The 16520-nt window shown below is 41.6% G+C and overlaps 1 protein-coding gene across 1 annotated transcript in view; it reads left to right on the forward strand.

Moving 5' to 3' along the window:
* The window catches only part of KCNH1 (potassium voltage-gated channel subfamily H member 1), a 190235-nt gene extending 176429 nt beyond the window's left edge, over positions 1-13806 (forward strand). The window contains exon 11 of the mRNA XM_085315778.1: positions 12958-13806. Within this exon, the coding sequence (XP_085171904.1) occupies positions 12958-13806 (849 nt within the window). The remainder of the gene's footprint in view (positions 1-12957) is intronic.
* Positions 13807-16520: the final 2714 nt, after the last annotated feature.

Genomic DNA, 16520 nt, shown 5'->3' on the forward strand with positions numbered 1-16520 from the left:
TGTGCTGGCTGAGCAGCCCTGTCCCATAGTGTGGTGACTGGAGCACGCTCCTGGAGAGAGGTGTTCAAATCCTTTTGGCACAGAAGAAAATTTAATTTGCTTTCTGTCATCTATGTGTATGCTATCAACTACTTGGAAAAGGGAGAAAACGTCATGACTATGTATTCCAAGCATATTTTTTTCTAAACACAACCTTTTAACAAAAGTAATTGCAAATTCAGTCTGAATTTATGATGCTGAAATGGCATTTGGGGATGAATAAACCATAGTGAATACATACCTGCTCATATGCAAGAGGGAGAGGTGTGATATAAATGAAGGCTGGGCCAAAGGCTGGTTTTAGGCACTCGAACCATCCATCAGGTGCCATCAAGAATTCCTGATAGTGCCAGTGATTCTGGAATCTGCAGTTACTACTGCTCCTGATAACAGAGATAGACATGTAGTGGTTTGTAATATTCACACTTAATTTTGTCTTTTTTTTTTAGTATACATAATCGTAAATATTTTTAAAACTAGTATTTCAGTCTACTTCTCAGGAAACAATATGCTTATGCTAAGTTATCCTGTTGTCTCCTTTTCTAGACARTTATTTTATTCAGCAAAAATTCAGAATGTTTAAGTTACCTATATTTGAAACATGAGTCTTTTGACAAATTGTGTTCAAGCTCTCTTGATCTGGACCTTTTAATTAGTGAACCTTTACTAGTCGTAACAAAAAGAGACATCTTGCACAATTAACATTTCTAGCTGCTCGTAAATTCTTGTGTGGCTGACATCAGTTATTGGATGAATGTTGGGCCTGTGTTGTCCCCCCATGAAATATGCCATTTTGCCTCATTGAATAATGCCATTTTCCTGTGTCCATGTGTGTATGGAAACACAAAAGCCAACACTGCCTTAAGCATTTCTGCTATGTACATAATAAACAGTAGTAATGGCGTGGATCATATTTGGAGGATTGATGAACTGCAGTAAAACACTCTGAGATCCATGAATGAAATACAGTGATAGGGCAGAAAGCATCTACCTATTTCCGTGTTTGAATCTGCACTCTTTGTCGTGGGACCTTGCAGTCTCTCTTTACAGAATAAAATTACATTAAACAAACTCAAGAATTACAGCTCTAAAAGATCTCTGTGAAGTTATTTGAAGGGATCTGTCAATTCTTGGTTATTTTAATTAGCTCACCTGTGCATTTGCCAGATGGGAGACAGCTGTCAGTTTTGACACTAGACAAGAAGATACAGGCTCATCACTTATTGCCAGCTGGAAATGGACTGCAGCAAACTGTCAGAGACCTGTTCCTGGGAATTGCTGGTTAAGAGGAGTTCGCTCTAAGTAGGAGATCTGAGACTACTTGCTACAGTCAGCTGGTTTCTTTCCCTTCAAGGTTTTCAGCCCCTGGCTCTTTGGGCTAAAAAGATTTGACAGCTTCTTTGGGAAATAGTGAGCAATATACTTCTAATTGCTGATTCTGCTTCAGTCATGAACATTTTGTTTCCTTCTCATTTAATGTTGTCCAGAGAGTGGTCTTTTAGAAGGAAACAACAGAACAGTTGATGGGAACTGAGCATTTGGGTGTGCTCAGCTGTGCTGTCGTACTGGRCTAGCTAGTCTAGTAGATTTATTTCCTTTTTATACAGAGCTACAGGTTAGTTTGTTTTTCTAAAATATTATTGCTCAATTTTTAAGCTTGTTAACTGAGAGAGAGATACATAAGGAAGAGTTCATGCTATCTTAGGCAATTTATGCAAGGAACTTACAGCTGAGTTTAATGTAATTCTCAGTTTATGATTTCAGGAGCAGCACAAGGCTTATACCTGAGAGACACTGAACACTGTATTTGTATGGATTRGTTTATGAGTGGGATTTCAAAGATATTTGAGTGACTTGAAAGCTAGTGGGACTGACGTTACTTGATTGATTTGAATGCATTTGAAAATACGTTCGATATCTTTTTGGAAAGTAAAATACCTGTCAATCACTATAAGCCTAATGGCAGAAAGCAGACAAATGAAAGCATGAGAAAAAAGGGGCATAAGACAAACACACTGGCTAAAAAGATAGTATCTTCACGGTAAGCTAGACCGTTTAAAATGTTATCACTGAAAAAAAAAACCTCTACAATTTAAGTTTAATTATTATCTGAACACGGTAAGCTAGACCGTTTAAAATGTTATCACTGAAAAAAAAACCTCTACAATTTAAGTTTAATTATTATCTGAACACATTGTTGCTTTCTGAAGCTCCACAACCTCCACATCAATTTCAGAGGCCAAATCAAATTGTCTCTTGATTGTAGAYAGAGGGGGGAAAAATCCCAAGTGAACTGAACTCACACAGATTTCCGGTTTCTTTGCAAGAACCGCTTGGTCAATGGCCACAAGTCRTGGGGAGCGTGAGGAAACATGTTCTGGCTCTTGCGAATGCATGTTGTACTCTTTAAATTTTGGTGTATGTGACATTGTGTGTGGTTGTAACTTAACCAACAGAGAGGTGAGTGAGCAGTAGGAAAGTTCCTGCTCTGCCTTGGGCTTTGCTTAAAGCAGTTCTTGAGGCAGAGTTGTCTGCTCCAGAATGAAGGTGATGTGTTAGTCTGAAATAAGAGATGTCTGAGCATGGGGTTGGACTAGATGATCTCCAGAGGTCCCTTCCAGCCTTACCCRTTATATGATTCTRTGTGGCTACATGAGCTGTTTGYGAGTCTGGTGTGCGTACACAGATACTAAAGCACCCCAAATGCTAAAAGGCAAAAAAACAAAAACAGAAGAAAAAAGAAAGTATTATTTTATAGGTGTTGCTGCTAGAAACTACTGACACCTGTCAGGCAGAAAGCAGAAACATTRTTTATTCCTCATCTGTTACAAACAAGATGTTCTTACAGAGATTTCAGATTTTGAGGGACATTTTAATTCTCAGCTGATACAACATTCTTCCACTCCCCCAAACCCTTGCCTGCACTTTAGATAGTTGTTTTTAACATCTACTTTCCCTCTCAGCAATGATACAGTGCTAGTAGACCTTTGGCAAGGTATTTCTCTGTAGCTTTTCGTATTGTTCTTTTCATAAGTTAGAGAAGGAAGTCACTAATTGAGGTATAATGTGTTATAATTGCAAATGTCTATCCAAACTGTTGACTGATRTCTGACATTTTAATTGCGTGGTTGTTTAATTTGACCAGTGGTGTTATTTTAGAGTCTGTTTTGGGGAAAAGGCATCTGCCTCAAAACTTGTTAAAGAGCCAGTAGGTTTGTAGGTGAAGTTATACCAGGTTTGTCTGTTATTTCCACCAATTACTCTGGATATATAATGCTATCTTATTTTCAGTAATCTCTTTGTAAGATCATTTTCTTTTTCCTTTTCTCTAGACACCGGCATAGCCTGTAAACCTGAATTAGAATAAGGAGTTTTACATTAGGGATTGGAGTCTTGAGTGGTGCAGAACTTCTAAATAAATAATAGTGACATGATTATCAGTAATATTCAAGTCAGGTTTTCTAGAACTTGTAATTAGGCTACAAAATTTGCCATCACAAAGAAGAGCTTCAATGCTGTTGAAGTTGATGGTGCTCATGTCAGTAACATATTATATAGACTAAAAGCTTTGTTGCTTCTGCTCCTGTGCATACTCATTAAATTATGAATTTGTATTTCTTCCAAGCACTTGTGCAATAATGATCTGGTAGTGCACAGAAGTCTGACTTTCGAAGACGTAAGCACGTGCTCCTCTGTCTAAAGGGCGGTGTTGCAAGTGGCCTTCAGCCCCATGCACAAATCATCTGCTGAAACCCAGGGTCAAAGCCAAACAGCATAGGACTACAAACTAGGGAAGCTGCGTCAGCCTTTTAACAAGTATGTATATTTTGAGGCTTGTGCCTTCAAACTGGAAGTGCATAATAGAGTCTGCACTCTTGCCTAACATAGATGTGACCTATGTACTTACACACCTTCTCATGCAAATTCCTTTTACCTCCCAGAGATGCAACTCTGGGTAGTATTTAGCCCAGGAATTTCTATGGTAACAGATGATGGAAGTGAAATCCACTGTAAATTTCATGAGCCTACATGGTTGATCCTATATTTTTGTGGGAAGGTAGGGGCAGTAATTTCCTCCTGTCTGGCAAGCCATCATATGTAATTGCAAAAGACACAAAGTCTCATTTCTCCACTATTTTTCTTGAGACCTGTTAATACCTTGCTGTAGTAATTCTTTATCATAATATACTATGTTGATGGCGTGCAGCTTTAGTTTCTTTAACATCTGAGTCAAAAGCATTTTTATTGTAAAGCCTTGTCACTCNAAAAAAAAAAAAAAAAAAAAAAAGATTAGCTTCAATTTTCATCGGACTAACATCAGCCTGAAGATATTTCCATCAATTCTTGGCAGATGCTAGATGGGGTGGATACTAATAAATGTCTTTTTCCTGATTGTTTTCTTCATGCTTAAGTCCATTTTCTGTGAGCACGGTACGAGGTAATTTTAGGCTTTTAATTGTTTATGATATCTGACGCTTCCAGACTGTGTRAATGTCTCTGTATCTGTGAAAGAGAATTATTAAGCACCAGCAAAAAAACACTCCATGCTACTTGCTCTTAATACTGAGGAGGACCTGCCAAGTCTTGCAGTGTTTGCATGTGCTATAGAGGTGAAAAGAAGGGAAGCTTGGGGAGCTAATAATAGCAGCAGCTTTGTGGCTAGGAGCCTCGTAATTGTAACTCTGTGATGAGAGACTGATTCAAAACAAGTGGAATCCGTATTTCTATCTATTCCTGTGAGTCTTGGATCAGTTCTTACAAACTGAATTTGAAAAGAGATTTGGATATTTTTGTGTAAGACTGAAAGAGCCTTTCYGCTTCAGATTCAGGGAGATTTTTTTTAGCATTTGGCAGGATRTGGTTTTCAATATATTCATAATGTATTTTAAATGAAACACCCCCTGATTTTTAAGACTGTTTCATGCAATATTGGCACTGTGATTGCGATTTCAGTTGGCTAACGACTAGACTAGAACGTGGTTACTAGTATATTATTTTTGCCCRCCCTTTTGTTTGCTTCCTGCTTGGGACTGTGCATACGTTTTAGGAAAAAGTGGTAAAAAATGTGAGTTGCTGTTGTTCCGCAGGCAGCGTTGCTCTGCTCCGGTTGTGGATGGGCAGCAGTTCAGAGCTGGCGAAGCCCCTCGGTGAGCAGTTCGTTACAGTAGTAGCCAAAGACAGTGGTCCTCCCTGTTGCATCAAAACAACATGCTATTTTCAGGTGTTTCATTCGAGCCTGGGCAAGTTGCAAAGCTGCGTCAGAGCTACCTTCTGCAACACGTTAATGACTTTGTTAATGGAGCCTCCTCCTTTATGCAAGTGAAGGACGCAGAGTAAATTTTCTTTGAAGCAGATTAATGATCTGCTCAGATATTAAAGGTTCAGATTTGCGAGCCTTAATTGTATTTTATTCTGATTTGTGTTTTCCACTGTCGTCTTTTTTTTTTTTTGTCAGCTTCACAGGGAATGTTTCTCAGTAGTGAATAAGGCAGCAGCTCCAGATTTGACCTGTGTAATTATTTATTGTGGGAAAACATACTCAAGGAATACCATGACTAGGCTGGACTGAGGATCACTAAGCTTTCAGGAACTGACTGAAAGGTGTTAGTTCTCGTCATTCAGTAGCGTGGAACCCARTATTTCCAAAGCACACAGGTTCTGCGGTCGTGGAAAACAAAGAGTGTGTTGTATCTTTAGAGGACTGCAGTCATAATATTGAACATTTCACCCTAAAACCATAAAGTGTGCAGCTGATCTACTATTTGCTATTGAATGGGAGAACTGTAAGGGATTACAGAAGTATATCTATGATTACTGTGTCCAGTGAAAGAGATTAGCTGTTCAAATTTCATATTTTACAAGGACTTTGAAAGGACAGATTTTTGGTCTCTATTATATTAGATAATTCAACTGATGAAAGRGGAGTTAAACCAGAATAGCAATTCTGAGTCCTTATTTTTTTTATGTACATAAAACATAGCAACATAACCTAAATAACAGTAGGATGGAAATGCATGTTACCTAATTCTCCTCTACAAACTTCCTTGTTTGTTTTTCACTTTTGTAAGGGTTGTTTCTAGCACATCATGCTGGAAACATCATGTGAAACTATCGTGATCTCATGGATAAATAACAAGAAACAAAATATGGTCAATTTTCTCACTGGCAAGATGGCAGCCTGGGTGTTCTGCTGGATCTGCTGTGATGTGTAGGTACAGAGAGTCAACATACGCATAAATGATCTTAAAAGGGGATGAACAGGGGGCAACGGAGTTTGCAGGCAGTATGATATTATTTAGAGTACTAAAGAGGAGGGCCAACGGCAAGGAATTAAGTGGCTATTAAGTGACTTGGTGATAAAATGGCTGGTAAATTCAATATACGTAGATGTAAAACGATGTCCTGGAGGAGGGGGGGAAATCCATCGTCACATATGGAGTGGTGGACTCAAGGCATGTTCCACTGTAAAAATAAGAATAAAGACATTTTTCCTCTCCGCAGCTGGCTTTCTGGAATGAAGGCTACAGCTCGCCTCTCTACCACCAGGACAACCTTTTTTATTGAAGACAAAACACTCAGCTAGTTTTCAGTTCAGACCACACAAACACAGAATAATACACTGAATACCTAATACACTGAAAGGCAGGACTAGATGAGTCTTTACGTTTCGGTGGTTAAATTATTCCAAATTCCTAGGTGTGGTACTTCTATTTTTGCAATGCAGGTATTCAGACAGGTATTATCTTGTAGATTATGACTGACTGTGTTCTGGGTTCATGAGGGCTCAGTTACAGTGTGCTCAGATGGGTGCTGAGGCCCTAGGAGTGGCTTAGCCTGTGTCCATACATCAGAACAGCCGTAGTGGGTCAGGCCAAGCGCCCGCGTAGCGCAGTGTCCTAGCTCCTGCCGTGGCCGTAGGGAAATGCCAAAGGAAGCAGTAAGAACAAGACTTTTGTATGTGCCGCTTCTCACAAGTGCCTTTACAGCTTCCAAATATTTTTAGCTCAGAAAATTTCCTGAGCAGGATACAGATTTTTTCTGTTTGGTAACCCTCAATGGTTTTCTCTACCAACTATTTGCCTTGTTTTCTGTCCAGACTTTTTGCACTCAGACACCCATCATTAGCATGTTTCACAYGCCTGCTACCTCTTGGGGAAGAACCTTGTACTTTGGCTTGTGTGCGACTCCTGCTCCAAATGACAGTGTCATTTGATGCTTTACTTCCCATTTTGGACAAGACACTGTATAATCAATTCCTACCCACCGCTCTTTGTGCCACATTTGATTTTGTACATCCCTGTCATAGGCTTTCCTCTACTGCATACCGTGGCCTTTGAGTAAAGTAGGCATTTAAATTGCTCTATCAATCTTTTGGTTGGATGAGATAACACTATTGTTTGTTGAGCGTATCATCAGCCTTTTATCTTGTTGCAAGGTGATCTTGTACTGTAACAGCTTGCTTATATTTTGAACGGATGAGAAAACCTAGTGTAGATGCTCTGAAACGTCCTCATGAAACAATGTGAGTGCCCAGTCCCTTCATGTTACTATTCAGGGARAGCAACTTGGAGCTAAAATAGATATTTCTAGAGAAACATCAGCTCAATACAGGTAATGAAGCGGAAAGAGCAGCAGGTAGTAGGGAGCCAGCAGAGGGAAATGACTGAAAGACTAATTGTAGGATTAGTTGTTTCACTTGACTTTTTGAAAGGAACGTCATAATTAACTAAATCTACTACATATTCTACCTCTGTACAAAGGTGAGAATTTAAGCACTGCCAACTGGAGTTAAAGATGTTGGAAGGTAGGAAATAATTCAGACATCTTTAAAGAGTTCAAGTTGGAAAGCATAGAGTYAAATTGGAAATTTTAAACATTCGAATTTTGCCTGTGTACTGTCAACAAAAAGTTATTATCTAAATCCTTCGCTGACTGACTAGCTGAAATACTTTTTCAGAGATTTTTAAACATAAGACTCTAGATTCAATTCCTAAAGGTGAATTTTTAAGCATCTGAGGGAGCAAGGAACAGAAGTTGTCACTGATGCTAGACAAATTCTGAAATGTTTCATCAAGATGTGATGATGGATTCTTTATTGCTGTCAGTTTTTAAATATGTGTCTGGATGTTCTTCTAAAAGATGTGGGCTAGTTGCAATAAGATTCCCATCAAGAAATCCCATTCAGGGCAATCCTATGGCCTGTCTCACACTGGATGTCACATTACAGTTGTTTTTTCTGGCCTTATCATAAATGAATCAATGAAATCCRTATTACTGAAAAATGTCCATGCTGAGTTGTTTAAATGGTCTTCAGTGCAGAGCACAATAAATTCAAGTAACATTGCTGGGCACTCCRTATTTGAAAATCAAATAGATATTTCACATATTTATGTATCTCCACCCAGTTTTTTAGRTATTTGGGAGAGAAATTTTGGCCCTAATCTCTAAAAGCTGTGTATTGATTCTACAAATACAGCTTGAGAACTGTTTCAGGATTTTAAAAAAGGCAGAATATTTCCTCAAAACTTGCTACAGGCTGTGGCACCCTCACAACTGGTTAGTACCAAGGAACGGGAAATGTGCTGGATGTAATCCTGTCTTCCTTCCTTCCCTTGGACACCTCTGGTGTGCATGCAGGAACGTGGCCACAGGGTACTTGCCGTCATAGGTCAATGGGATGTATAGGTGCATGAGTGCAAGTGGACATGCAAGTGCCTTCCTCCGCTTCTTTAAGTGTATTGTCCAATAATAAAATTGTTACTGAGTTATCGTTACTGGATGCCTCAGTCAAATGCTTGTGAGATGATTGCAGTAATCTGTGCCTAACAGAGCTATTTTTCAAACTTGTTGCAAATCTAGGCTGAAGCCCCACAGTACTCATATTCCTGACAGCTTGGAAAGGTTTCTAGTGAAGCTACCTGACCTAGGACCTCTTTAATGAAAATGGAGTTACAAACTAGACTTGAGAGTGGATGTGTGATGTATACACTCTTAGGCCTGGCATTTAAATTTCGGCCATCGTTTCTTGTTATGTCATCTCAGTTCAGTATTTCATCTCATCTCCGTCATGTTTCAGTTTTCACATATTGCTAAAATGCTCCCACTAGATTTTTATCTGTGTGCTTAGCTCCTGAAGATGATATTGCGGAGGCCTACCTGGCTTTTAGAGTAGAGGTGCGCTATATTTGCACTGGTTGGAGCGTAACACATGCTAGGAGGGTATAAAACAAGCACTATCCCTTCCCAGACAAAAGTGAATGCTTGAAAGAGTGATAAAGAGGAAGGGAGCTAAAAACTATCTTAGCATCTTTGCCATTATATTTTGGCTTTTAACTTTGATTAAGATCCATATTTGTAGCTCTATCAAATTCCACATGAAAATTGCCATATAGGCAAGAGGAAGGCCCAGACTTTTCTTCCTTGTAACAAATGAAACCTGTTTTCTATTCCCTTGTGCTCTTATTTCTTGTGGATGCAGATGTACATATGTCAGCATAACAAACATGTTTTCTGAATGCCTGGGATGCTGCTGAAGTTACTTAGCCACTTTAAAATTGCTTTTTCCTCAACAATTGTAGGAGAACAGTCCATCCAAAACAAATTATTCATACTTTTATTTGCAAGGACTGGCATTTAATCTTAAAAAAGACAACAGCAAAGGAAATCTAGGATGCAGTTATATAAAGTCTTTTCAATTACTGCTGAGGTTTGCATGGTTATAAAACTTATGCTTAATATGTAACTGTGGAGCTGTTTTGAGAAAATACGGCATTGAGGAGCTTGCCRAAGAGGAGGCTAGCAACAGCTTCGCCTAACTAGTCTTCCTAAGGACAAATTGCTGTCTGACAGGTATTTATCCAGAGTCTTATGAGTTAATTAAAAGGAGGCAGTTGGGGATTTTGGAGGCTGCATCCCCTGTACTGTGCGAGTGCAGCTCACCACATAGATGTATATGTCTGTAAGATGTTGAACTGTATGAGATACCCAAGGACTGCATTTTTGCATTAGTGCCAGTGATTGCTGCTGTGGTGCAGTTGCCTTATAGCTGGTGTAAGGCTTCATATGGAAAAAGGAAATTAGGGATCTTGTTAGCATGGTAGTGATTAGCCATGCTAAAGGTGGTGTCTAAAGTAATCGCTACCTCCACATGTGTTCCTGCTTCACGTACACTCTGATCTCCTGGTAAAGGAGAGCACAGGGCGCCGAGGCTGACCACCACGCAGCTCCTCCACATCCACATCCGTTTAGCATAAACAGGTCTCATCTGGGCAGTGAAATGGAAAGCCATGGGGGCTCTGGGGACGTGAGCACTGCTGCTAATGGGCCTCTCAGTGTTYGCCTTTCTGTGTTTTCTAGTAAATTTGCTTCACTTGTACTCAAGCACGAGCCTGGGCTACCTGCTGCACGAGAAGCAGCGGCTAGTACAAGTACTAGTTGAGCTGGCCTGTTAATACGTTATAGCTTGGGACTTGCTGAGGACCTGCCTCCTCTTCTGCATGACGCAGCAGCAGGGCAGCTTCTGTCAAGCAGCCTGTCCGTTCAGGTGACAGCAGCCCATCCTTAAAGTCAGAGGTGCTCCAGGACTGCCGGGCAAGGCCCTGCGCAGGGTTGGGACCAGAGGAGCACGTTGCGAAGCAGCCTGGCCTCTAGCTGTTAAAGCGCCCGAACGCCTTCGCTGGGGACGCCTGCGAGGGCAGCCGCTGCCGCGCGCCCCTTCTGCGCGTTCGGGGAAGAGGAACAGTCTAGCTCGGCCRGTCAGGCTGAAACTGCTCTTGTGCAAAGACAGGCTCACGTGCAAAGTGGCATCGTTCCCATCAACTGCCTGTCCGGCTGGCACAGCGCTGTGCGGCACTGGGGTGTCCACGCTGACGCCAAACACACGCTCCGGAGAGGCAGTATCCGGGGGCACAGACGTCTGCACACACTAATTGCGCTGGCTCATCGCTGCCTTCGTTTGCTGGGGCTTGGTGCCCCCGGGGCAGCCTTAGCTTACTGCTCGAGTGAGCCTCCGGAGACGGGGCCTCGTATCCCTGCTCCAGCAGAGCACCCGGTGCAGCCGCGCTGGGCACTGGCCTGGCACCTTCCTCCCGGTAACATACTGGGCCGTCTGTCCACGCGGGGGGTGCCGTTAGCCCCGAGCGCTGCATTGATTTTTCCCTTCCCAGCAAGTGCTGTTCCTCTGCTTCCACAGATTATGCTCCTGTGTCCACTGTGAACTGATCCCACGATGGACTGAGTTTCCTGAAAAAACAAAAATACCGTGAAGTACTCTGTTTTGTCGAAATCTTACTGTATCACAGAATGGGTGAGGTTGGAAGGGACCTCTGGAGATCATCTAGTCCAATGCCCATGCTCAAGCATGTTAGACAGGGTTGCATCCAGGCGGGCCTTGAGCATCTCCAGGGAAGGAGACTCCACAACCTCTCTGGGCAACTTGTTCCAGTGCTCCRTCACTCTCACAGGGAAGAAAGTCGTATACCTAGCTTCTCTTTGCAGCTTGGAAATAAAATATCCTTCCTGCTAATTTTGTTCTTTTCCATCTAGGAAACACTGCCAACTCTGACAACTTCTTCTTTCCAAAGACCCAGTGTTAAGATATCTTTTTCCCTGCTTCGCAATGGCAAAAATGTCAAGAAGCATTGAAGTCAGGAGAAACASTCATTTTGTGTGTGCCAGTGAAGCAGTGCTTATTATGATTATTTTAATTTAAATCTCTCTGCAGCAGAGGGATGAGTTTGTTTACGCATTTTCTAATCATCGTTTGAATCTGCAAGTTATTTCTGCACTGGAATATAAGGATTTAGAGTGGGTTTTCCCAAAAGCAGCTGAAGAGATTAGGTATCACTGTTCGTTGGAAGTTGGGGGTTATATCTTTTATACTCCCCTTTGAAAACCTCACCGTAAGGGCCTCCCACTTGCAAACCAAATTTACTAGTTCTGCTTTAATGCTGCACTGGAGAGTACCCTGTCTTCTGACTTAGAACATATTAGTATGAATATAAAAACCCATGGAGTTTCTGAAGAAAACATATTGCCAGTAAGTTCAGGAAAGAAATCGTCCCTTGCTGTGTTTTGGAGCWGTGTGGGCAGTACGAGGCATTTGTCAGCACTATAAGACCCTCAGGCTGCTCCAACAGATCGCTCAGCCTACRGGCTCAGGAAGATATAATTAGGAGAAAAAATAATTTTTTCTTTGTGTAAAGCAGTCCCCTTTTCCATGAAAATAAAGATACTAATAAAAATGTGACATTATTCAAGCCGCTGTAGTAATCAGGCTGTGGAAGGCTTCCCACTGTCCCCCACTGCAGCCCAGCTGCAGGATTCGCCTGAGCTTTGCCTCGTCCCTAACCTGTAAGCTGCTTCTCGAAGGGAGCCTGGGGAGGGAAGGGAGGGCAAAAAGCACTTCACAAACTCTGTCTGCTGCTTGCAGGGTGCAGACCCCTTAGCGGCCAAGCTGCACCAAAGTAATACCAGGTCTTTTGCATGAAGGGTAGCTGGTGAGCTCAAGGATGAGACTGCCCTAAGACATGGCAGTGGTTCTTTGCAATAATAGAAAACTGTTGCTAAACCATAGACTCAGGAAAGCAAAKCTAAGAAATCACTTATAACACAAAATAGAACAAGTAACTTCTRGGGACTGTTATATTTACAGTGGCACTGCCTTGGTGACCTCTCTGAACTGGAAAGATCCTTTTTCCTCCTTTTCTTTATGCTATAAGACAGATGATGTATGTTAAAGACGTTASAGAAATAAACCACATTCCACAAGACATCTGAAAGCTGCAAAAATGTTAGTGTAAATGTGCATAGCTTCTGCAATTGTCAGTTAAATTATTTCAGACAATTCTTTCTCTACACCCTTTGCCCCCTAAAGAGTGTGCAGCTAATCACGGCGTGAATTATGTTTCCTCTCTGTAGATTGTATTCCGGAAAATCAGCGATGTGAAACGTGAAGAAGAGGAGAGAATGAAAAGGAAGAACGAAGCACCTCTGATCTTACCACCAGATCACCCAGTCCGCCGGCTGTTTCAGAGATTCAGGCAACAAAAAGAAGCCCGGCTAGCAGCAGAGAGAGGGAGAGATCCAGATGACCTGGACGTGGAGAAAGGCAACTTTTTAGGCGAGCATTCCTCGGCACGCGCGGTGGTCAAAGCCAGCATCGTAACTGTGCGGGAGAGCCCAGCAACCCCGGTGTCCTACCAGTCTGCTTCGACTTCTGGTGCATCTGATCATGCCAAACTGCAGGCTCCGACATCGGACTACGCAGGGTGTAAAGCGTCAGGGGACTACCCTCGGCGAAAAGGCTGGGCCAAATTCAGAGATGCCTGCGGGAAAGGTGAAGACTGGAACAAAGTCTCTAAAGCAGAATCCATGGAGACTTTACCAGAGAGAACTAAAGCTTCAGGAGAAGCTACCCTGAAGAAGACAGACTCTTGTGACAGTGGCATTACAAAAAGTGACTTGCGCTTGGATAACGCTGGGGAGACRAGAAGCCCGCAGGACCGCAGTCCAGTCCTCACGGAGGTCAAGCACTCCTTTTACCCTATCCCAGAACAGACTCTTCAGGCTACCATGCTAGAGGTGAAACATGAGCTGAAAGAGGACATCAAGGCTTTAAACACAAAAATGACCAATATAGAAAAACAGCTTGCTGAGATACTTAGGATATTAACCTCAAGAAGAAGCTCCCAGTCACCACAGGAGTTGTTTGAAATATCAAGGCCCCAGTCTCCAGAATCAGAAAAAGACATGTTTGGAGCTAGCTGAGGTGTTTCTTTTTAAAAACAAAACAAGCAAACAAGCACCCCCCTAACATTTTAAATTTAATCTTTCTTGATGAAAACCAGTGAGGGACCAGTTCACTAAGCATGTTCCCTGTGTCTAAAAAGGTACGGTAACAGGAATTGCAACATCATGTCAAGATGGCAGCTGACTCTGAAGCCTTTTTGACAGCAAGGGTACAGTTTATAAAGTTTTTCTTTTCTCCATCGGTGCATATTCCCCTTCTCCCCTTCTTCCCTCAGGATGTTGGAATAAGAGTTCTGAACCCAGCAGCCAGCCCAGGGAGCGCCAGGCGACCTCTTCGGTTTTTGGAGCATGCCTTATGTAGTTAGCTCAGTTTTTGTCTATATGATAAAGACTTGCCAGGGTGCTTGTGTTTTCAGCTTTTTTTTTTCTTTTCTTTTCGCTGCTGTTGTCACTGTCTCAGTCACCTGTACAGCATGTTAAATGTCACAGTATATTTTCATATATCTGTAATAATGGAAAGAGCAGTGGGAGGTGTGTATGTCATTTCAGCTGAAAGTATGCTACTYGATATCAAAGTTATTTTTGGATAGTCAAGGAGGGCTAAAAAAAAATGGAAAAAATGTACATTTTATTTACAAATTAATATATTGCTAAACTCATTGCATTTAACAATATCCTCACAAATAGTCACAGTATTTTTGAGGTTTGTTAGTAAATAGGATCATCCACATTCTCATTCACTGGTCAAGGATATTGATTCTCAAAAACTCAGGTTCTCTCTCCGATGTCTTTGAATTTTCCTACCTTTGTCTCTAGCTCTACCAGCTGGAGGACAAGGTCTGCGTGTGCTGTGTACCTGAGCACAGCCCACGTAGCGTGTGTTGTGCTGCGTCAGAGTCATTAACCAGTTCTGCAGATTTGACGATCCATCCTGAAAATATATTGTGGCATTTGTGTCCTGTTTTCGCTACAAATCTGCACTTTTAATTCTAGTTAAATTATTTTTCAAAAGTTTCTGTTTTTATAATGCTCACTGTAGCCAAAGGCTCTCATGAAACTTTTAAAGGTTTTAGATTGTGGCATTTTCTGTACATTTAAGTGTATTGTTCCTGATCAAATCTAGCTAGAAAGCAAATGGGTAATAGGGGTAGAAACACAGTGCTTACTGTATGCAAATGCTATTGTAGCAAGGAGACAAAAAGATGTGCTTCTTAAAGAAGGAGATGTTTTTAAAATTTATATTTTCATTACTTTTTTGGAGGAAGATTCAAGCACTTTATCAAAACCAATAGTTATTATTCTTTAGGTAGGTAGCATAAATGRTATCATGGCTTCTGGATATAGCTGTATATTCACAGTAAATTCGTGCCACTGATGCAGTATGTTCACTGCTTAGCAGTAGGTTAGAGATCAGAAGCATCATGCAGCGTTTCCGGGGTTTTCGTTCTGAATGGCACTAGGTCTTTGCACAGAGTGGGAGAGGTTAACTCTCATTCTTCCATGGTACTAACTCATTTACAAAAAAAAAAAAAAAAATTTCTGAAGACTTCACATGAAGAAAGGAGGAGGCAAGGGAAATGCCCACTTTGAGAGGTTTTCTGCTGCATGGTGCAATGCCAAACTGCGTCAGAGGTCCCGGGCAAGTGTGAGGTGCGCTGGCGAAGTGACGTAGCGTGGGGCTGTGCTCTGCCACCATACTAGCTCAGCTCTTGAAATCAGTGTGTCTGTCYGTATCCAGTCCTGGGGTAACTACCCCGCTCTGAAAGATGCTACTTTTTCTGAGTGCAGCACCGCAGTCCCCAGTGCCAGGGGCAGCTGGGTTAGGATCGACTTGCAAGGGTTTTGCGCCCTGGTTCAATATGGAAGTGCCACAGCCTGTAAGTTTTTAACTAATGATTGAAATTTGCCTGAGAAACAGCTGTTGGGATCAGATTTGAAGTTACTTTCTTCCCCACAAGAAAAGGCATTAGAGAGGGGACGTGCTATGAAACCCAGGTGCCATTTCCTAAATTTATTTGTAGTTCCATGGTTAGCTTTTTCCAGTGCTAACTGGAGTCTTTTAAATTTATGTACCAAAAACATACAGTACTGACAAAAGCTCTTTTTGACCAACGTTACGCTGTCTGTTTTGTGTTTTAATCACCATAGATGACAACATTGAACTGTAATAGTTGTGTCATGATTACCAGAAATCCATACACCAATGATCTGAGTTAGAAACTATTAAATGATTTTTCCCTCTAGTGTCTTCAGTCAGTAAATTCACAGAGTAGTGAAATTATGCCCAAGGAAACCACAGATTTACTAATATTTAAGGATTTAATTGATGCCCCAAAATGCCAGTAAGGTTTTAGAACTAACTACCTTGGAGCCAGTTTTATAATCTAAGCAAACCGCTCCTCAGAGTATGTTCCAACACTAGCTTTTCTGGGTACAATATCTGAAAGACTGAAAGTCTTGCTGAACTCAGCAGGCACTTTCAGAAAGTGCCACCCATCCACGTGCAGTTGGGCAACAGGGAAATTAAGGTATTCCGGGTGGGTGAGGGAGGAAACRTTATGACCCCCAAAGCGTGTGTCTCGTATCTCAAGTATTGCAGTACGGACATACAGTTAAACGTGCAGTTGCAGGTTATGCTGCCCCTTGTTTCTCATGCTGAGTTTGTGTTTTTCAGCTGCGTTTTTTATGTGCCCTCAGGGATATGTTAAAGGTTATTCTGATGTTGCTGATTG

Source organism: Rhea americana, unplaced genomic scaffold, assembly GCF_003343005.1.
Source record: "Rhea americana isolate MKP2758 unplaced genomic scaffold, rheAme1 scaffold_44, whole genome shotgun sequence".
In the NCBI taxonomy this organism is placed as follows: Eukaryota; Metazoa; Chordata; class Aves; order Rheiformes; family Rheidae; genus Rhea; species Rhea americana.